The sequence below is a fragment of the Hemiscyllium ocellatum genome, chromosome 8 (genome assembly GCF_020745735.1).
Source record: "Hemiscyllium ocellatum isolate sHemOce1 chromosome 8, sHemOce1.pat.X.cur, whole genome shotgun sequence".
In the NCBI taxonomy this organism is placed as follows: domain Eukaryota; kingdom Metazoa; phylum Chordata; class Chondrichthyes; order Orectolobiformes; family Hemiscylliidae; genus Hemiscyllium; species Hemiscyllium ocellatum.
The window spans coordinates 117,844,382-117,866,779 of record NC_083408.1 but is presented as its reverse complement, the minus strand read 5'-3'; the positions used below and the strand labels follow the sequence as shown (position 1 = coordinate 117,866,779).

Sequence of the window (22,398 nt, the reverse complement as noted above, 5' to 3'; positions counted from 1 at the left end):
GCTGTAGGGAAGCGATTGGAGAAGATATGTGGGATAGGATATATACCCATTTGGAAGAAAATGGGCTTATCAGTGATAGTGTGCAAGGAAGGTCATGTCTTAGAAACCTAATAGAATTCTTTGAAGAGGTGACAAGGTTGATTGATGAGGCAAGGGCTGTAGATATCATATACATGGACTTCACTAAGGTGTTGATTAGGTTCCCCATGGTATGCTGATAAAGAAAGTGAAGTCACATGGGGTCCTGGGTGTTCAAGCTAGATGGATAGAGAACTGGCTGGGCAACAGGAGACAGAGAGTAGTAGTGGAAGGGAGTTTCTCAAAATGGTGACCCATGATCAGTGGTGTCCCACAGGGATCTGTGCTGGGGCCACTGTTGTTTGTGATATATATAAATGATTTGGAGGAAGGTGTGGGTTGCCTCATTAGCAAGTTTGCAGATGACACTAAAAGTGTCAGAGTTGCAGATAATGAAGGAGACTGCCAGAGAATACAGCAGAATATAGATAGATTGGAGAGGTCGGCAGGGAAATGGCAGATGGAGTTCAATCCGGGCAATCGAGGTGATGCATTTTGGAAGATCCAATTCAAGAGTGAACTATACAGTAAATGAAAAAGTCCTGGGGAAAATTGATATACTGAGAGACCTGAGTGTTCAGGTCCATTGTCCCCTGAAGGTGACAATCAAGGTCAGTAGAGTGGTCAAGAAGGCATACGGCATGTTTCCTTCATCAGACAGGGTTCTGAGTACAAGAGTTGGCAGGTCATTTTACACTTGTATAAGATTTTGGTTCGGTCATATTTGGAATACTGCGTACAGTTCTGGTCGCCACATTACCCATGGGACGTGGAGAGGGTGCAGAGGAGGTTCACCAGAATGTTGCCTGGTATGGAGGGCGCTAGCTATGAGGAGAGGTTGAGTAGATTAGGATTATTTTCATTAGAAAGATGGAGGTTGAGGGGAGACCTGACTGAGGCCTTCAAAATCATGAGAGGTGTAGACAGGGTGGATAGCAAGAAACTTTTTCCCAGAGTGGGGGACTCAATTACTAGGTGTCAAAGTGAGAGGGGAAAAGTTTCGGGGAGATACACGTGGAACGTTCTTCGCGCAGAGGGTGGTGAGTGCCTGGAAGGCGTTGCCAGCGGAGGTGGTAGGGGTGGGCACAATAGTGTCATTTAAGATGTATCTAGACAGATACATGAATGGGCAGGAGCAAAGGGATACAGATCCTTAGAAAATAGGCGGTAGGTTTAGATAGAGGATCTCAAGGGCCAAAGGGTCAGTTCCGGTGCTGTAATTTTCTTTGTTCTTTGTTCATTCCTGTTCCTCATTAAAGTTCTGGAGGTTTGATGTTTTCAACCTGAAAAACCCCACACTTCATGCTCAAATATCTAACTTTGGTCCAGGCCATAAAAACAAGAAGTTCAAAGAATCCGAGGATAGTCTCTTGAAAGAGGTGAGGAGCACAAACTGGAATGAAGGAGATGGTTATTGTCTTGTCACTTCTGAAGGATCATGATCACTGTGTGTCTTCTGTGCTTTTCAATCTCTTGAAAATGTCGCTGGGCCACTGAGTGGGAATGGCTGATGTGGACTTGGACTGGGCAGCAGTGGGACTGGGCAGCAGTGGGACTGGGCAGCAGTGGAACTGGGCATACAGTGGTACGGTTGAACAAGCAGAAGCTTTTGAAGAATGAGGATACTGGGTCAAGAGATCATATTTTTCCTTGACTTCTGTTGGGGTTGGCTGAAGCTCAACATCAAAGTTAGCAGACTACAGGCAGGACCAGAGAGCCTAACCCTAAACCTCATCTCAGGATTCTCAAGTAATACTTTTCATGCCCCAATATTTTCCAAAATCCCCTCTCCAAAGACAAACAAAAGAATCTTCTTGGAGTTGAATTTGAGAAATGACCTCACATTGGGCTCGGCACGATAGAAGTGAATGACATCACCCTCACACCATGTAGAGTCCTTGGGTTGAGCAGCCTGTGAATCAGGAGACTGCAATCATTTCCAAGTCCCCATTATCCACATCAGTGTAATGTATTTTCCATTCCTCTCACCTGGCTTTACTGACAAATACTTGGAATTCTTCCTGTTGGATGCAGGTCTCCGGCTTTGGATCCATCTGGCTTCTCTTAATAATTCGATCTGTTTCCTGCATTTAAAATTCAGAATTTGGTATGACAAGCTCCCAGCATGATTATTCAACTTTGCATTTTATTTCTGCGGACAATCTACAACTTTTATTCCACTGTATTTTCTCGCCACTCACACCTCCATCCAGAGTGCGTTAGGTTCAAATCCCACTCCAGAACCTAAGCATGTTAGCCAGGTTGACACTTCTATTGTAGTGCTGACGGAGGGCTGCACTATCAGAGGCACTTGTTGTTCGATAGGACATTTAATCTGTCATCTCATAAAACATTCCAGAATTTTATGATCAGAATTCAGAGGTAACCTGATCAAAGCTCCTTTCATTTGTCGTACATGCAGAAGCAGATTAACTGGTATTCAGCTCACTGCTGTTTCTGAGAATTTGCGATTGAACAATGGTTGCTACATCCAAGCACATAACAACTATAATTGCATTTTAAAGTCTGAAACATTTGAGAACTCAGGTGTCGGAGAAACATGATTAAGTACTAAGTAAATTTAACTTTCCTTCATTAATTACAACTGGAAAAACAAAACTTGGCTTGCCTTCTCCCCTAACTCTCCTGCAGCCTGTCTCAGAGGAAATAAGGAAAGAATGAACAAATAGTAAATAGAAAGAATGACCAATTGAGAGAGCGAGAGAGACAGACAAGAGAGAGAAAGTGAAGGAGAAAGAAAATATCAGACAGAGAAAAAGTGAATGAGAGTGAATCATACTTTTGGAACTTTTTGAAGTTCTGGTGAAACATTATTTTGTAAATTTGGTGCTGAGAAAGGTAAGAGATATGAGCACTGGGACATGGAACAATTTCCATTTAGACTTTGAGTAAAGTGAGCTTTACTATTTTCCAGGAATGTGGCTAAGGCGAACACCCCATACTGCACCACAGTGACATTTTTCCAATCCCTGCATTAGTAATCATGTGGTGCTGTCTGTGATTCCCAGTTTCAGTTGAATTAACATGAGTTTTCTCTGTAATGCATCGTGGCCCACAGAGAGCTGTTCACCAAGCAAGGAAGGTAATGGTTAGACTTCAGCAGTGTGCTGTGCACAGGTTTGCTCAGTGTGTTTCCACAGGGACATGGGACCCAGGAGGTTGCTTCAGAGATTGGAGTAAATGTAAGGGGTCATTGTGCTTCTAGTGCTGGGTATAATATCTGTTGCAAGCACAGTGCCAGAGAATTCTTTAGCGTACTGTATCAGTTACTTAGTTGGCATCTTATTTGCAATTTCATATAAATGTTTGTCATTTTCATAAATGACCTGGAGGAGGGGCAAGAAGGTTGGCTGAGCAAGTTTGCGGATGATACGAAAGTCGGTGGAGTTGGTGACAGTGAGGAAGGATGTGGCAGGTTACAGCGGGATATAGATAAGCTGCAGAGCTGGGCAGAAAGGTGGCAAATGGAGTTCAATGTCGCTAAGTGTGAAGTGATTCACTTTGATAAGAGTAACAAGAAGGTGGGGTACCGGGCTAATGGTCGGATACTTGGTAGTGTGGATGAGCAGAGGGATCTTGGTGTCCAAGTACACAGATCTCTGAAAGTTGCCACCCAGGTAAATAGTGCTGTGAAGAAGGCATATGGCATACTGGCTTTTATTGGTAGAGGAATTGAGTTCCGGAGTCCTGAAGTCATGTTGCAGTTGTATAAGACTCTGGTGCAGCCGCATCTGGAGTTTTGTGTGCAGTTTTGATTGCCATACTATAGGAAGGATGTGGAGGCACTAGAACGGGTGCAGAGGAGGTTTACCAGATGTTGCCTGGTATGGTAGGAAGATCGTATGAGGAAAGGCTGAGGCACTTGGGGCTGTTTTCATTGGAGAAAAGAAGGTTTAGGGGTGACTTGATAGAGGTGTACAAGATGATTAAGGGTTTAGATAGGGTTGACCATGAGAACCTTTTTCCACGTATGGAGTCATCTATTACGAGGGGGCATAGCTTTAAATTAAGGGGTGGTAGGTATAGGACAGATGTTAGGGGTAGATTCTTTACTCAGCAAGTCATGAGTTCATGGAATGCCCTGCCAGTAGCAGTGGTGGACTCTCCCTCTTTATGGGCATTTAAACGGGCATTGGATAGGCATATGGAGGATAGTGGGCTAGTGTAGGTTAGGTGGGCTTGGATCGGCGCAACATCGAGGGCCAAAGGGCCTGTACTGCGCTGTATTTTTCTATGTTCTATGTAAAATGCCAGTTGCCAATTTAATAATAGTAGAAAAATGAGGAGGCCACTTAGCCTCTTGCGTCTGTGTCTTGTATCTTGATCTCAATTCAATGTACCCATCTTTCTTCCATATCCCTGGATTTCCATATCCAAGAAGAGAACCTGTTGAGGTCAGTCTTGGAATCTCCAATTCATCACTATCAAACACAGCCTCATGGAGTGGGATTGGCATCATAATGACAATGACTTCGAGTCACAGAGTCCTACAGCAAGGAGACAGGCCCTTTAGCCTAAACTGGTCTATGCCAACTAAAAAAAAACTTGCATTTTGTTCAGAAATTTAATGCATTAAAACATTCCAAAAAGTTTCAGAGCATTGTAAACAAAAAAAATTACAATATATAAGGCGATGAACAAAAGTTTAGGCAAAGACAAGGAGTTTAAGAATACCTTAAGATGGGAAAGTGAAGAAAGGTACAATGGTTCAACTATTTAACTATTGGGCTGAGGTATCTGAAGGCACAGCCACCAATATTTAAGTGATTAAAATAGGGATGCTGAAAAGACTAGAATTACTGAAGCAGATGGGCCCAAAGGGTCTGTTTCCGTGCTGTAAGCTCTATGACTCATGCTCTTTTCTGCAAAGATCACATCAATCCCTCTCACTAGAATGTCCTCTGCTACCAGTACACTCCTCCTTACTGTAGAATCGTCTCCTGTACCACAGTGTCCTTACCAGTTGGTTTATCCACACCGCAGCCCTCATTCTCATTCAGACTGCAAATGTTTTTGCTCTGGTCTAAAGTGGTATCCATAAACTCCCACATCTTGTTTCCAGACTCTAAGTTCAAGATTGTGTTTGCCTGACCCTTACCTTATTGTAGCTGCGGATGAAGACCCCGAGTTGCTGTGCCAGCATGTGTCGACGCTCAGAGATCGGAAGGCGACGACTGGGCAATGTCACCATCACCGACTGCTGGAGATTACTGGCTGCTCGCTTCAAAAACCTGATCACCAGATCCTGTCCGAGAACAAGATGGCACTGTCACTAGGACCCAGGGCACAACCATTCTTTGGCAAAAACTTGCCGACTATTAAAACAAGTTTCTAAAGCAACATTGCCTTCCCTAACGTGAGTGTCTTAGGATCAGGATCGGACGTTCCCTGAACACTCTGCCCAGTGTGATCTCCGCAAGCATCTTCTTACATACAGTTAGGAATTCAACCAATGGAGAACTTATCCCAGGGTCCCAGTGATTCCAGTTTGGTCTTGATGGCAAGGGGAATCGTTCTCTCCCCTCCCTCTGGAATTCAGCTCTTTTGTCCATGTTTGAACCAAGGCTGTGATGGAAACAGCGTGGGAGTGCTCTTTCCAGAAGCCAAAGTGAGTGTCAGCAGGTGCTGCTCGATGGCACTGCTACCAATAACTTCCATCGTGCTGGGAGCCTAGTCATACATTCAGCTCTGAGTGAGTGAGTCATAAATTTGTGTTTAGATAATGAGAGCAGGGGATCCAGATCAAAGACAGGGGAAAGTGAGTTCAGGTAAAGATCTGCCATGATCTAAGTAAATGGGGAAAATGCTTAAGGGGCTGAATGGCTCCCCCCACCCCGTTCCTATGGGTTGTACGAAAGTGGTGGAGCTTGGATCAGACATTCCCAAGACACGTGCTGTCTCGTTACAGATGGCTGGACAAATTACAGAGTAGGGAGCTGTGGCCGACCACTAAGAAAAAAGCTGAAGGGTGGCAATGAGCAAAGCAGTAAGTAAATCTGCAGCTTCAGGAGGTGTTCATTAACCAGTCTGAACCACTGTATGTCTTGCTGCATTATATAACTCCATGCTGTCAAGCTGAATATGTAACCATTCCCTGAGATTTTGTTCCTGACATAATCTCCAGGCTAACAATAAACACTGGGTGCACGTGGAAGTTCTTGATCTGACCATTCATGTGAATCCTGAAGTTATAATTCGATTAAAACTCAAATGTTTATTTTCTGTTAAGATGATGCTCATGGTCAGTTCCTTTTTTTTAGCTTCTTACATAAACCCAGAAGCAGCCACAATGTGGTTACCATTTGCTCCTCCTCCTGGTCAGTGAGTGTGGTGGGTTCACTCTGATGGAGACGCTCCCTGAGCAGCCGGAACTGCACACGCTGCAGATAGGACGCGAAGGCCAAGCGTGCCTGTACCTTACTGGGGAAACAGATTGAAGATGAGCACAGCATTAGATTCAGTAATACAACAACTGGCACAATTCTTCAAACCCAAAGTACTGTTGTCAATGTTAAAAAAACCACAAAGAATGCAGACATGTTGACTACTTAGCACCAACCTTAGATTGGCTCCTTGCTGTATCATCTCAAGGAGGTTAACTTTTGGTTGCTTGCTGTTTTCTTCCTCTTTGGTTTGAGTCAAAGATTGCCCCTGACCAAGCATCTGTTTGCCAACAACCTCCCGCTCAGTGAGTTCCAGTTGTTCCTGCATTCCCTCATTATTGACTCTTAAGTCTTTTGAGATTGGTTCCTGAGCCAGGGCTTGGACAGGGCAGGTATGATCACTATTTTCTGCTTCATCCTCTGATATTTCCTCATCATCCTCTGCTTCCTCTTCCCCTTCACCCTCAGCTTCACAACCAGCACTGCCAGAAGAAGCAACTGCAATTTTGTGCGAGGACCCTGAAATGTTAAACAGATCTCAAAGTTTCACCTGAGATGTGGAAGCCCAAAGACAAAAAAAGGCATGTTTTCTTGATTTGTATTATATGTTTTCTTGCCCGTTTATCCTCTCCTCTCCTGAAGGGACTGACCCTCACTGGGGTACGGGGTCCCCCTCGCTCTCCTGAAGGGGCAGACTCTCACTGGGGTACGGGGTCTCCCTCCCTCTCATGAAGGGGCTGACTCTCACTGGGGTACGGGGTCTCCCTCCCTCTCATGAAGGGGCTGACCCTCACTGGGGTACGGGGTCTCCCTCCCTCTCCTGAAGGGGTTGATTCTCACTGGGGTACAGGGTCTCCCTCCCACTCCTGAAGGGGCTGACCGGCACTGGGGTACGGGGTCTCCCTCCCTCTCCTGAAGGGGCTGACTCTCACTGGGGTATGGGGTCTCCCTCCCTCTCCTGAAGGGGCTGACCCTCACTGGGGTATGGGATCTCCCTCCCTCTCCTGAAGGGGCTGACTCTCACTGGGGTATGGAGTCCCCCTCCCTCTCATGAAGGGGCTGACTCTCACTGGGGTACAGGGTCTCCCTCCCTCTCCTGAAGGGGCTGACCCTCACTGGAGTACGGGGTCCCCCTCCCTCTCCCGAAGGGGCTGACTCTCACTGGGGTACGGGGTCTCCCTCCCTCTCATGAAGGGGCTGACTCTCACTGGGGTACGGGGTCTTCCTCCCTCTCATGAAGGGGCTGACTCTCACTGGGGTACGGGGTCTCCCTCCCTCTCCTGAAGGGGTTGATTCTCACTGGGGTACAGGGTCTCCCCCCCTCTCCTGAAGGGGCTGACCCTCACTGGGGTACGGGGTCTCCCTCCCTCTCCTGAAGGGGCTGACCCTCACTGGAGTACGGGGTCCCCCTCCCTCTCCCGAAGGGGTTGACTCTCACTGGGGTACGGGGTCTCCCTCCCTCTCATGAAGGGGCTGACTCTCACTGGGGTACGGGGTCTTCCTCCCTCTCATGAAGGGGCTGACTCTCACTGGGGTACGGGGTCTTCCTCCCTCTCATGAAGGGGTTGATTCTCACTGGGGTACAGGGTCTCCCCCCCTCTCCTGAAGGGGCTGACCCTCACTGGGGTACGGGGTCTCCCTCCCTCTCCTGAAGGGGCTGACCCTCACTGGGGTACAGGGTCTCCCTCCCTCTCCTGAAGGGGCTGACCCTCACTGGGGTACGGGGTCTCCCTCCCTCTCATGAAGGGGCTGACTCTCACTGGGGTATGGGGTCTCCCTCCCTCTCCTGAAGGGGCTGACCCTCACTGGGGTACAGGGTCTCCCTCCCTCTCCTGAAGGGGCTGACTCTCACTGGGGTACGGGGTCTCCCTCCCTCTCCTGAAGGGGTTGATTCTCACTGGGGTACAGGGTCTCCCTCCCACCCCTGAAGGGGCTAACCCTCACTGGGGTACAGGGTCTCCCTCCCTCTCCTGAAGGGGCTGACTCTCACTGGGGTACAGGGTCCCCCTCCCTCTCCTGAAGGGGCTGACCCTCACTGGGGTATGGGGTCTCCCTCCCTCTCCTGAAGGGGCTGACTCTCACTGGGGTACAGGGTCCCCCTCCCTCTCCTGAAGGGGCTGACCCTCACTGGGGTATGGGGTCCCCCTCCCTCTCCTGGAGCTGCTGCTCTCAGTGTACCAATTGTAGTAGAACATTATTGGGACATTACTGGGAGAGTCAATGAGTCTTGCTACAAATTGCACACAGATGCTTAGATAACTAACCAGCACCTTTTCCCAATGCTGTCTGTGCAGCATGTTGGTTCTGCTTCCTTCTCTCTTCCAGTGACAGCAGTTTCCTCTCGTATTGCTGAACATGGTTGTGAGCCTCTACAAGTAACACCTCTGTGCGGACAGGCCCGTGATTGCTCTGCGTTACACCATTGCTGAAAGGGAAGGGAGTAGATAAAGAAAAATGCAGAAATATTCATATCCTATAAAAAACAGAGTATTGATAAAATGGACAGTGTTACTTTTCAGGAAGAAAATTCTGAACTCTTTAATACAACAAATCAAACTTGTCTGTGTCCGGAAACAACTATGCTGACCCTCTATATCGGCAGTAATAAGGAATCTCCATCTCTTGGGGAGACATCTCCTCAGTTCATACAATGTAAAGTTAATAACACAATATCTACAAAGCAGAATCAGAATAATCATGGTATCACAGAGCCATTAATCAACATTATTACAGGATTGCCAGAGTATTACAGGGCTCTTAATCAGCAACATTACAGCACTAATACCTGAATATTATTATAGAGCAATTAACCAACATTATTACAGCAATCACGCAGAGTATTACAGAGTTATTAATGAGGATTATTGCAGCAATCAGATTACGATATTACAGAGCTACAAACCACCATTTTGATAACATTAATATCACAGAGCTACTGATTAGCATTAGAGCAGCACCAACTGCAGGGCATTGAACAGCAATAATCAGCATTATTATAACATGTGTGAAATGATAACATATGCATCTGATTGACAATATCAAATATCTATTTCATATTTATTATGTCCTGGCACAGTCTGACTTTGTTTGCAAGTGGATTCTGATTGGTCCAGAGAATTAATGCTGATTGACAGTTAACTGCCACACTTTGACTGTATTTTAAAACAGGCAGGTTGACTCTGATTGGTCAGGACATTGTCCCAGAACTAAGCTGTTGCTGAGTTGAAACAAACTCATGTGTGTCCAATGACTCTTCATCAGAAATGACAGAAGCTTGGAAAAAATGGTATTTATGCTGAAGACAACGAATGGAGGGGGAGAAGGGGAGAGATGAGTAGGTAGGTAGGTAGTAGATAGATAGATAGATAGATAACGCAGAGAAAGAGAGATATGAAAGGGATAGGTAAACAAGGAGATAATGGATAGCTGGCCAGGACAGAAGAAAAGCTGAATAAGTGATGATAAGAGTTAAGAGTGGGAGAAAGAGGGTGACTGTGCTAAAGATAAGTCATGTCACAATAGGATTGGGTGTAGGTATGGGTAAAAATAAATCATAGAAGGATGGAATCAGACTCTAAAAGTTATTGAACTTGATATTGAATCTGTGAGGCTATAGAATCCCCGAGTAGGAAATGAGAGGTAGTTCTTCGAGTTGAGGCTGAGATCTGCTGGAGCACTGCAGCTACCTGTGAAAGAAACTGTCGGGGGGAACATGGTGGTGTGTTGAAGTGGTAGGCAAATGGAAGCCCGGGGTTATTTTTGTGGACAGAGCATAGCTGTTATGCAAAGCAGTCACCCAGTGTACATTTCACCTCCCCAGTGTAGAGAAGACCACATGCAAACAGTAAATACAGTTGACTTGATTGAATGAAGTGTAGATAAATTGCTGCTTCACCTTAAAGGTATGACTGAGGAGGGAGGAAGTAAACAGGCAGGTATCACACCTTCTATGATTGAAAGGGAAGTTGCCGTGGGAATGTGAGGAGATGTCGGGGATAGAAGAGGAATGGACCAGAATATCCTGGAGGACCAATGTCCATAACAGTCACCAACCTCATCTCATCCGGTGATCTCGTGTTCCAGCCCCCAAACCCCGCACAGCCTGCTTCTACCTCCTTCCCAAAATTCACAAACAGGACTGCCTGGGCAGAGCCATTGTTTCTGCCTGCTCCTGCCCCACACAACTCATCTCTTCCTACCTCAGTCGAGTTTTCTCCTCTCATTTACATCCACAATTGTTCTGATGCTTTACACCAGTTTCAGGATTTCCAGTTTGTGGGTTCCAGCTGCTCCTTTTTCCCACGGATGTCCAGTCCCTTTCTACGTCCATTCTCCATAAGGATGGTCTCGGGGCTCTATGCTTCTTCCTGGAAAAAAGGCCAAACTGTCCATCCTCCCAGCGCCCTGCTCCACCCGGCCGAGCTTGTCCTCACCCTGAACAACTCCTCCTTTAACTCCTCTCACTTTCTCCAGGTCACAGAAATGACCATGGGCACCCACATGGCTCCCAGTTATGACTGTCTCTCTGTGCAGTATGTGGTACATTGCTTATTTCAGTCCTACTCTGGCCCCAGCCACAACTCTTGCTTTGGTAGATTGATTACATTACCAGTGCTGTTTCCCTCCCTCATCCAGAATTAGAAAAATCTATCAATGTTCCTTCCAAGATCCCACCCTGCTTTCACCTTTATCTGGTCCATCCCTAACTCCTCCCTTCCCTTCCTTGACATCTCTGTTTCTATTTTTGGGGATAGACTGGCCACCAATATCCATCACAAATCCACCAGCTCCCAAAGTGACCTGAACTGTACATCCTCACACCCTGCATTCCTTGAATCAGCCCATCACACTCTCCCAAATTCTCCTCTGACGATACTACCTCCCACAGGGGACCTCGATCTACGTTTGTTGTCAACTGAGGAATTCCCACCACATGGCTGACAGGGCTCTCAGACATATCTGAACCATCTTCTGCACTTCCGTCCTCACCTCTTCCCTTGCCTTTCCACCCATAACAATGACAGGGTCTCCCTGGTCCTTATTTAGCACTCCACCAGCCTCTCCACCCAAAGGTCTGTAAGCCACCATTTCTGTGATCTTCATCAACCAGACACATATTCCTCTCTGCTCCCTTTCCATGTCAGCATTCTGCAGGAACCATTCCCTCTGGGATACTCTGGTCCATACCTCCTCTGTTCCCAACATCTTCCTAAAGCACCTTCCCATACAATTGCAGAAGGTGTAACACCTGCCCAATTACTTCCTCCCTCTTCATGATCAAAGATCCCAGACACATCTTCCAGGTGAAGCAGCACATTACCTCCCTGAGGTAACAGTGGCTGAAGGACCTGAACTGAAGGGAATTTATATTTGCCAGGAATTGATCTTGGAGAGACTGTTAGGTCTGAAGGCTGATAAGTCCCTGGGGCCTGATGGTCTACATCCCAGGGTACTGAAGGAGGTGGCTCGAGAAATCGTGGATGTGTTGGTGATTATTTTCCAGAGTTCGATAGATTCAGGGTCAGCTCCTGCAGATTGGAGGATGGCTAATGTTGTACCACTTTTTAAGAAAGGAGCAAGAGAGAAAACAGGAAATTATAGACCAGTTAGTCTGACCTCAGTGGTGGGAAAGATGCTGGAGTCAATTATAAAGGACGATATTACGACAAATCTGGATAGTAGTAACAGGATAGATCAGAGTCAGCATGGATTTATGAAGGGGAAATCATGCTTGACTAATCTTCTGGAATGTTTTGAGGATATAACTCTGAAGATGGACAAGGGAGATCCAGTGGATGTAGTGTACCTGGACTTTCAGAAAGTCTTTGATAAAGTCCCACAGAGGAGTTTAGTGAGCAAAATTAGGGTGCATGGTATTGGGGGCAAAGTACTGACTTGGATTGAAAGTTGGTTGGCTGACAGGAAACAAAGAGTAGTGATAAACGGCTCCATTTCAGAATGGCAGGCAGTAACCAGTGGGGTACCGCAGGGATCCGTGCTTGGACCGCAGCTTTTTACAATATATGTTAATGATATAGAAGATGATATTAATAGTAACATTAGCAAATTTGCTGATGATACTAAGCTGGGTGGCAGGGTGAAATGTGAGGAGGATGTTAAGAGATTACAGGGTGACCTGGACAAGTTAGGTGAGTGGTCAGATGCATGGCAGATGCAGTTTAATGTGGATAAATGTATGGTTATCCACTTTGGTGGCAAAAACAGGAAGGCAGATTACTACCTCAATGGAATTAATTTAGGTAAAGGGGCAGTACAGAGAGATCTGGGTGTTCTTGTACACCAGTCAATGAAGGCAAGCATGCAGGTACAGCAGGTAGTGAAGAAGGCTAATAGCATGCTGGCCTTCATAACAAGAGGGATTGAGTATAGAAGCAAAGAGGGTCTTCTGCAGCTGTACAGGGCCCTGGTGAGACCGCACCTGGAATATTGTGTGCAGTTCTGGTCTCCAAATTTGAGGAAAGACATTCTGGCTATTGAGGGAGTGCAGCATAGGTTCATGAGGTCAATTCCTGGAATGGCGGGACTATCTTATGTTGAAAGATTGGAGCAACTGGGCTTGTATACCCTTGAGTTTAGAAGACTGAGAGAGGATCTGATTGAGATGTATACGATTATTAAAGGATTGGACACTCTGGAGACAGGAAACATGTTTCCGCTGATGGGTGAGTCCCTAACCAGAGGACACAGCTTAAAAATACGGGGTAGACCATTTAGGACAGAGATGAGGAGAAACCTCTTCACCAGAGAGTGGTGGCTGTGTGGAATGCTCTGCCCCAGAAGGCTGTGGAGGCCCAGTCTCTGGATTCATTTAAGAAAGAGTTGGATCGAGCTCTCAAGGATAGTGGAATCAAGGGTTATGGAGATAAGACAGGAATAGGATACTGATTGAGGATGATCAGCCATGATCATGTTGAATGGTGGTGCAGGCTCGAAGGGCAGAATGACCTACTCCTGCACCTATTGTCTACGTGCACTTCACTCAATCTGGTCTACTGCATTTGCTGCTCACAATGTGGTCTCCTCTACATTGAAGAGATGAAATGCACACTGGATGACTGCTTTGCAGAAGATCTACACTTTGCCCACAAAAATGACCTGAGCTTCCAATTGCCTGACACTTCAACACACCACCATGTTCCCATACCAACATTTCTGTCACAGGTAGAAAAACAGGAGGCTGGAAGAGCACAACAAGCCAGGCAGCATCAGAAGGTGGAGAGGTCAACGTTTCGGGTATAACCCTTCTTCAGGACTTCAGGTTTCACTTGAAACATTGACTTCTCCACCTTCTGATGCTGCCTGGCTTGTTGTGTTCTTCCAGCTCCTGCTTGTCTACCTTGGATTCCAATATCTGCAGGTTTTTTTTGTCTCTAACATTTCTGTCACAGGCAGTATTCAGTAAGCCTCAATGTAAGCTCGAAGAACAACATCAAATTTTCTACTTGATGACCCTACAGCCTCTACGTCACAACATCAAGTTCAATAACTTTAGAGCCTGAGTTCATCTTTCCATGTTTTCTTTTACCCAGTCCTGTTATGACATGGGTTGCCTTTAGTACATTCTCACCTACTCCTATGGGTTGCATTCAGGTCTGAGGAAGATTCACTGAACACAAAGCATTGGGTCTGATTTCTCTCCACAGATGCTGCCAGATCTGCTGAGCCTTTCCACTGATTTCTGTTTTTGTTTTCGGTACTGCTTACCTATTCTATCCTACTCTTAACTCTTAGTATCACATTAAGCTCTTCTCCTTTCCTGGTCTGCTATCCTTTTTCTCCGTGTTTACTACCCCTTTTATATCTCTCTGTCTCTTTCTCTCTCTTGGCTCCATCTCCAACTCTTCACACACCTCATCTCTTCCCCTCCTCCCCAACTTTAGCTACAACATAAATGCCATTTTTCCTAGCTGCTAACAGTTCTGATGAAGAGTCACTGGGCTTGAAACATTAACTCTAATTTCTTTTCACAGATGCTGCCAGGCGCGCTGAGTTCGCCAGCAATTTCGTTACCTCGCAAATGTTGTTCAATTGCAGAATCAGATCTAATGTTGAACGCTGCGTTGCATGTATTGCAAAGGCAAGCTAATTAAATAGATGACAGACATTTGCTGGTTCATTTCTCGGGGAATTGCCCTGACCAATCAAGAGTCACCTTGCCTGGTTTAATCATGGCAAAGCCTCTACTATTCAGAGTTCACTTGCCAACCCCTTTCATGGAGAATAAATGTTGATTTTTCCCTTGAAATGGTATTTCTAGTGAATTGTTCTGATGAGTGCAAGATAAAAAGCTTCATCAAAATGTGTATTTTTCAGTAACACTTAACAAGAGCTTTTGCTATTTACTCAAGAGACTTTGCCACATTTCACGGCACTGAGCCAATTCCTTACCGAAGTTTTAACGAGGTAGCAAGTTTCTTCTTCCTGAAAATAGAAATAAAAATAGAAATCATGTCACAGAACTACTGAGGTAACAGCTCAAAATGCTCAGCCAAGAAAACTAACACGGTTGGCTGAATTTCACCTAAGCTACAGGAGTTCCATCATAGGAGCTGAAGACAGGGTGTTACACTACTTTACTGCACAACAGGACCAAGGCTGCATTTTGCAGACTGCAGTAAAGTGCTGCCAGCCTTAGCTACAGGTACCATTGCTGAAGTTGCATTTGGAACAGGAACATGCCCTAGCCAACTTTAAGTACATTTAAGTCGTCATTCTACAAGCATATGGACGTACATGGAAGAATGTAGATTAGATGGGCTTCAGATTTGTATGACAGGTTGGCGCAACATTGAGGGCCGAAGGGCCTGTACTGAACTGTAATGTTCTGTGTTTTATGAAGTAGGGTAAATGGGGAGCTGGGAGCCAATTAGTGTAGTCTCAGGAAGGGCAAAGAGACCCTAAGCAGCATTCCCTCTAATTTTTATTCTTCTGCACAGACCTCGTGTATGTGGCTGCAGCTTCCTGAACCATGATCTACATCGCCACTCCAATGGCCATGTTCAGCACATTCTCGCAGCCTAGAGGCACTGCTGGCCCCAAAGAGAAGGCAGCACAGATGTCAGGTGCGTCTATTGCCACTGGGGAGGTGCCTCAGCAGGACACGGACAATAGACAATAGGTGCAGGAGTAGACCATTCTGCCCTTCGAGCCTGCACCACCATTCAATATGATCATAACTGATCATCCTTAATCAGTATCCTGTTCCTGCCTTATCCCCATAAACCTTGAATCCACAATCCTTGAGAGCTCTATCCAACTCTTTCTTAAATGAATCCAGAGACTGGGCCTCCACTGCCCTCTGGGGCAGAGCACTCCACACAGCCACCACTCTCTGGGTGAAGAAGTTTCTCCTCATCTCTGTCCTAAAGGGGATACCTCTGCCTGTAACATAGAAGCCCACTAATTTGTATCGCAGTTTCCCTAAGCAGGCCTCTCACCAGCTGGAAGGATGCCCACAAAGGCAATGAGACGTCCTTCATTTGTCATTTAATTCATCCAAATGGGATTCCTTTCCTGCTACTGGCAAATTGACGTGCACTAGAAGACGACAAACACCATGATGCCCTCCCATATCATTTTGCTTGTCATTCCCCTCCCAACCTATCCCCTGGTAAAAGCCTTCCCTAATGGTCTGTTCATAATCACAGAGCTGTAGGGCCAATCAAAATCTGGACTGGTAATTCATTCACTAGACAATTTGATAAATAACAGTGCCTCTGGGCGAGGGAAATGTCTGCTGGTATTCCTTTTCCACAGTGATGCCTGTGAGATGATGCTCCGCTTTCATTTCTTCAAAAATCATTTCTTCTCCTGAGAGTCAGCCCCTTCACGAGAGGGAGGGAGACCCCGTACCCCAGTGAGGGTCAGTCCCTTCAGGAGAGGGAGGGAGACCCCGTACCCCAGTGAGAGTTAGCCCCTTCAAGAGAGGGAGGGAGACCCCGTACCCCAGTGAGAGCCAGCCCCTTCAGGAGAGGGAGGGAGACCCCGTACCTCAGTGAGAGTTAGCCCCTTCAGGAGAGGGAGGGAGACCCCGTACCTCAGTGAGAGTCAGCCCCTTCACGAGAGGGAGGGAGACCCCTTACTTCAGTGGGATTCAAAGTACAAATGGAGCAGAATATGAGTAACTTGTCGCTGTACTCCTCCCAGCAGTGCCCTTACCTGCCTGCAAAAAGACGTGTGGCCAGCACATAGTTCAGCGTGGTTTTATGCTCTAGAAATTGCCTGGTGAATGAAATACAGTGTTAGGAAGGCAGTAAACAATAATTGGAATTATTCATTGCAGATTCATAAACCTCTATTATCAATTCATCATAGGCCTGGCATGGAATCATTCAAAAACGTGTCTCTATTTCTAAGTACTTATGAGGCTTTTACTCATTTCATTCTCACCTTTGGCATTGATGTTTAAATCGTCATTGTCTACAGGAATAGTGCCAGAAGACTGGAGGATAGCAAATGTTATTCCCCTGTTTAAGAAGGGGAGTAGAGACAACCCTGGTAATTATAGACCAGTGAGCCTTACTTCAGTTGTTGGTAAAGTGTTGGAAAAGGTTTTAAGAGATAGGATTTATAATCATCTAGAAAGGAATAATTTGATTAGGGATAGTCAGCACGGTTTTGTGAAGGGTAGGTCGTGCCTCACAAACCTTATTGAGTTCTTTGAAAAGGTGACCAAACAGGTAGATGAGAGTAAACCGGTTGATGTGGTGTATATGGATTTCAGCACGGCGTTCGATAAGGTTCCCCACAGTAGGCTATTGTACAAAATGCAGAGGAATGGGATTGTGGGAGATATAGCAGTTTGGATCAGTAATTGGCTTGCTGAAGGAAGACAGAAGGTGGTGGTTGATGGGAAATGTTCATCCTGGTGTCCAGTTACCAGTGGTGTACCCCAAGGGTCGGTGTTGGGTCCACTGCTGTTCATCATTTTTATAAACAACCTGGATGAGGGCATAGAAGGGTGGGTTAGTAAATTTGCAGACAACACTAAGGTCGGTGGAGTTGTGGATAGTGACGAAGGATGTTATAGGTTACAGAGAGACATAGATAAGCTGCAGAGTTGGGCTGAGAGGTGGCAAATGGAGTTTAATGCGGAAAAGTGTGAGGTGATTCACTTTGGTCGGAATAACCGGAATGTAAAGTACTGGGCTACTGGTAAGATTCTTGGTAGTGTAGATGAGCAGAGAGATCTCGGTGTCCAGATACACTGATCCTTGAAAGTTGCCACCCAGGTTGACAGGGTTGTTAAGAAGGCATACAGTGTTTAAGATTTTATTAATAGAGGGATCGAGTTCCGGAACCATGACATTATGCTACAGCTGTACAAAACTCTGGTGGGGCTGCACTTGGAGTATTGTGTACAGTTCTGGTCACCGCATTATAAGAAGGATGTGGAAGCTTTGAAAAGGGTGCAGAGGAGATTTACTAGGATGTTGCCTGGTATGGAGGGAAGGTCTTATGAGGAAAGGCTGAGGGACTTGAGGCTGTTTTCATTAGAGAGAAGAAGGTTGAGAGGTGACTTAATAGACACATTTAAGATAATCAGAGGGTTAGATAGGGTGGGCAGGGAGAGCCTTTTTCCAAATATGGTGACGGCAAACACGAGGGGCCATAGCTTTAAATTGAGGTGTGACAGACATAGGGCAGATGTCAGAGGTAGTTTCTTTACTCAGAGAGTAGTAAGGGTATGGAATGCTTTGCCTGTAACGGTAGTAGATTCGCCAACTTTAAGTACATTTAAGTCGTCATTGGACAAGCATATGGACGTACATGGAATAGTGTAGGTTAGATGGGCTTCAGATTGGTATGACAGGTCGGCGCAACATTGAGGGCCGAAGGGCCTGTACTGCGCTGTAATGTTCTATATTCTATGTTCTATATGGAAGATGCTGATAAGACCTCTCAATGTTAAGGAATCAGATTTTGGCCTTTCCCTATTGTGACCATTCAGATTGTGGCTTACGCAGCCTCTTCAGACGGCTTTAAAAAATGGACTGCAGCCACAGGCAGATGGCACAAGAGTTGGCAGATAGGTGAAGAAGTACATTATCCAAGCAGCTACAGACAGCTGTCAGCTCATGACAGTTCTCCTGCCAGGATTCATGAAGGAGTAGCATGTATGGTTATCCTAGCTTTAAAACTCGGGCAACAATACCAATGCTGACAGACTGAGCCATTTCAGTAAATGAAGAAGACAAACATATGAAACATAAGCAAGAGTTGGCCATTCTGGTCCTCAGGCCTGCTGTGCCATTCAATTGGGGCATAGCATGCTTGTAGCAGGATTGTAACCTCACATCTACATTCCTGCCTATTGCTGGGAGCATTTCAACCCTTTGCTAAACAAGAATAGATCTATCTCTGCCTTAAAAATATTCAAGACTCTGACTTCACCATCTTTTGAGGAAGAGAGTTCCAAAGACCTACGGCCCTCTGACAGAAAAAAGAATTATCTCACCTCTGTTTTAAATGGGCAACCCCTGATTTTCACACAGTAATCCCTCGTTATAGTTTCTCCCAAAAGATGAAATATCATCTTTACTGTCATCCTGTCAAAATCTCTTAGGATTTTTTTGTTTTAAAATAGTCACTGCTTTCTCCTGAATTCCAACAAATATTCGAATGTGCTCAAGCCTTTCCTCATAACATAAACCCCTCCCATAACAACCAGTCCAGGTACTAATCTGCTCATCTTCTCTGAACTGCTTCAAAATATTTACATATTCCCCTGCACAATACTCCAGATGTGGTCTCATCAGTGCCCTGTGTAGCTGCTTTTGAATCTAATACTCCTGGTGAAAAATGATCATTATCTATTAGCTTTCTAATGACTTGCTGTACCTCCACGCTAGCACCACACAGCTCAGCAGTTTCTCACCATTTATACAAGATGCTTGTTTTTTATTCTTCTTGTTAAAATGAAGGAATGACTCCAGTAGATTGGTAAAACATGATTTCCTTTTCACAAATCATTTTGGCTCTTATTACCTTCATTTATTTGTGTGCCCTACCAGAACCTCTTCAATAATAGCTTCTAACATTTTCCTGTGACAGATGTTAAACTAACTGGCCTGCAAGTTCATGCTTTCTACCTCCCCCAATTTTTGAGTAAAGAAGTTACCGTCACTATCTCCCAATCTAGTAGGATTTTCCCTAATCAAAGGAGTCTTGGAAAGTTAAGGGGTCGGTGCTGGGCCCATTACTGTTTGTTATCTATATCAATGATTTGGATGAGAATGTACAAGGCATGAGTAAGTTTGCTGATGACACTAAAATAGGCAACATTGTGGAAGGTTATCAGAAATTGCAGCACGACGTTGATCAGCTGGGGGAGTGGGCCAACAAATGGCAAATGGGGTTTCATATAGGTAAGTGTGAGGTCTTGCATTTTGGAAAGTCAAATTAAGGTAGGGGTTTTATGGTGAATGATAGAGCCTGAGGAATGGAGTGGAACAGAGGGATCTTGCAGTTTAGGTGCACAGTTCTCTAAAAGTAGAATCACGAGTAGACAGGACAGTGAAGAAGGCTTTTGGCACACTGACCTTCATCAGTCAGGGCATTGAGTATAGAAGTTGGGAAGGTATGCTGCAGTTATATAGGGTGTTGGTGAGGCTGCACGTGAGAGTATTATGTTCACTTTTGGTCACCTTGTTATAGGAAGGATGTTATTAAACTGGAAAGCATGCAGCAGAAATTTACAAAGATTTTGTTTGGACTCAATGGTCTGAGTTATAGAGAGAGGGTGGTCAAGCTGGGACTTTTTCTTTAGAGTGTAGGTGACTGAGGGGGAAACCTTAGAGAGGTGGATAAGATCATGACAGGCATGGACAGGGTGAATGCGCTCAGGGTTGGGGAATCGAGGACTAGAGGGCATCAGTTCAAAGGGGAAAGAACAAAAGGGAACCTGAGGGGCAACCTTTTTTACACAGAGGGTGATACACATACGTAATGAGCTGCCAGCGGAATTGGGTGAGGCGGATACATTGACAACATCCAAAAAGCATTTGGACAAATACATGGATAGGAATGGTCTGAGCCTAGTGCAGGGAAATGGACTTAGCGTGGACAGACATTTTGATTAGCATGGACCAGTTTGGGCAAAAAGGGCCAGTAGGACTCTTTGACTCTATAACTCTATGACCAATGATCTCACTAGCCACATGTTTAAGGATCATAAATGAACAATAAAACTTGGACACATGCTGATAATAGAGAATATATACCTTTTCATCTTGGACCTCTGTTTAACAAATAGGTGGATCGGGGCTTATAGAAAGACATTAAAACAGAATTTTTTCATATATCCGCATTCCCTTTCCACAATACATTGGAGTTGTTTTTCTTGGCTCACCCATAAAGTTCCCAGGTATTAGCAGTGGGAAATATCCGTATAAATCCCCCTTTTCTTTCATTCTCTTCCATTGTACGCCGCACAACTTTTATCTGCAAGGACAACAATGCATCAGGAGTGACAAAAGCTGGAGAGATATCATCAGCCCCACATTTCCTTTAATCCACTAAAGAGCTGTTTTTTTAGGAGATTTAGAGTAAGCCGGAGTTATGGTTTCAAGGTGTCAATGGGGATGATCAATGCCGATCCTGCAAGGCAATCACAGTAAGGTCTCAAAACCCAGGGATCACGGGGCAAACATGTGAGAGGAGGAATGCAGGTGTTTTTTTGTGCAATGGTGCTGAATGTTACTAAAGCAAAGTTTGCAATTGGAATTTAAATTCCGATCAAATGTGATTGTGATTCCATTCAATAGTAAGCCAAGCCTAAATGGCTGAAAGGCAGGACAGACTCAAGGGGCAAGAACATAGTATTTATCCAGAACTAAATAGATGGGAGTCAAACTGTGGAGTAAATTACAAGGAAAAGGTAATGAAGCAGACAATAAGAGTGGGTTCAGGAGACAGTGTGTTACTGGGAGATGAGACTGAAGAAAAGAGTGGGAAGGTGAGTTTGAGAGGGTCTTGCAAATCCTTTCATCTCATTTACTCACCCTCACACATCTTTTAATCCCATCTCTCATTTCAAACACATATAACTGTGTTCACACTAATTATCTGAATTGGAAACCTCATCTGTTTTTTGACTCTTCCTGTTATAAATGTAGCATTCAATAGCACACAGCAAGATTTCCAATCATTTTGATTCAAAGCATTAACTCTGCTTCTATTTCCATAGATGCTGCCAGACCTGTCGGGTTTCTCCAACACTTTCCACTTTATACTTGGAGAATGATCCTGCTTTTCTTTGAATAGTGCTTTGGGATATATGTCCACCTAAACATTCACATTTGGACTTGTTTTAATGCCTTCTGCAAAAGACTTGTGTCACAACTTACTGCTTAGTACTATATTGGAGCGACAGTCTGGATTATGTCCAGGTTTGGGGCACAACCATCTCAATCAAAAGCCAGAGTTTGATGACTTAGATAAACAAACGCACTTAAGTTAATTTCCCTCCCAGTATTTACTGTTCTGTTGTGACCAGCATAAATCCACAGAAATTGTATCTAATTCCTCATCTCTCACCTCCTCCATAGACAATTGCAGATTGCTTGATCCTTGTGCTCCTAATGGTCTCTCCTTGCCCGATGAAGTCTTGCCTTTTACCTCAGAATCATTTGCAGACATTGACCTCTGTTGATGCTGTAAGATTTTCAAAGATACAAAATGTTTGATCTAATGTGAAGAGAGTTCAAATGTGAAAATATGTATGTCTGACTATTTATGATGATTAAAAATCAGGTTGTCCTGATGGCAATGATTAAATACATGGTAAAAGTTATAATGTTGGTGCAAAATACAAAGAAACTGTTCATGAAAATCAATACCAGAACCCGACTGTCCATTTAAACTCCTTCTATGTGAAAAAGTGATTTATTTGTAC

The 22,398-nt window shown here is 45.0% G+C and overlaps 1 protein-coding gene across 4 annotated transcripts in view; it reads right to left on the bottom strand.

The window, feature by feature from the left end:
* Positions 1-22,398, bottom strand: part of ttll5 (tubulin tyrosine ligase-like family, member 5) — a 386,423-nt gene that overhangs the window by 193,937 nt on the left and 170,088 nt on the right. For 3 of the 4 annotated variants that reach the window (XM_060829527.1, XM_060829530.1, XM_060829528.1), the window contains exons 16-24: positions 22,041-22,157; positions 20,854-20,945; positions 16,662-16,724; positions 14,892-14,924; positions 8,753-8,907; positions 6,659-7,001; positions 6,399-6,519; positions 5,198-5,344; positions 2,068-2,162 (exon numbers count right to left, since the gene is read on the bottom strand). In XM_060829527.1, the coding sequence (XP_060685510.1) occupies positions 2,068-2,162; positions 5,198-5,344; positions 6,399-6,519; positions 6,659-7,001; positions 8,753-8,907; positions 14,892-14,924; positions 16,662-16,724; positions 20,854-20,945; positions 22,041-22,157 (1,166 nt within the window). The remainder of the gene's footprint in view (positions 1-2,067; positions 2,163-5,197; positions 5,345-6,398; positions 6,520-6,658; positions 7,002-8,752; positions 8,908-14,891; positions 14,925-16,661; positions 16,725-20,853; positions 20,946-22,040; positions 22,158-22,398) is intronic. The other variant, XM_060829531.1, reaches the window with a different exon arrangement.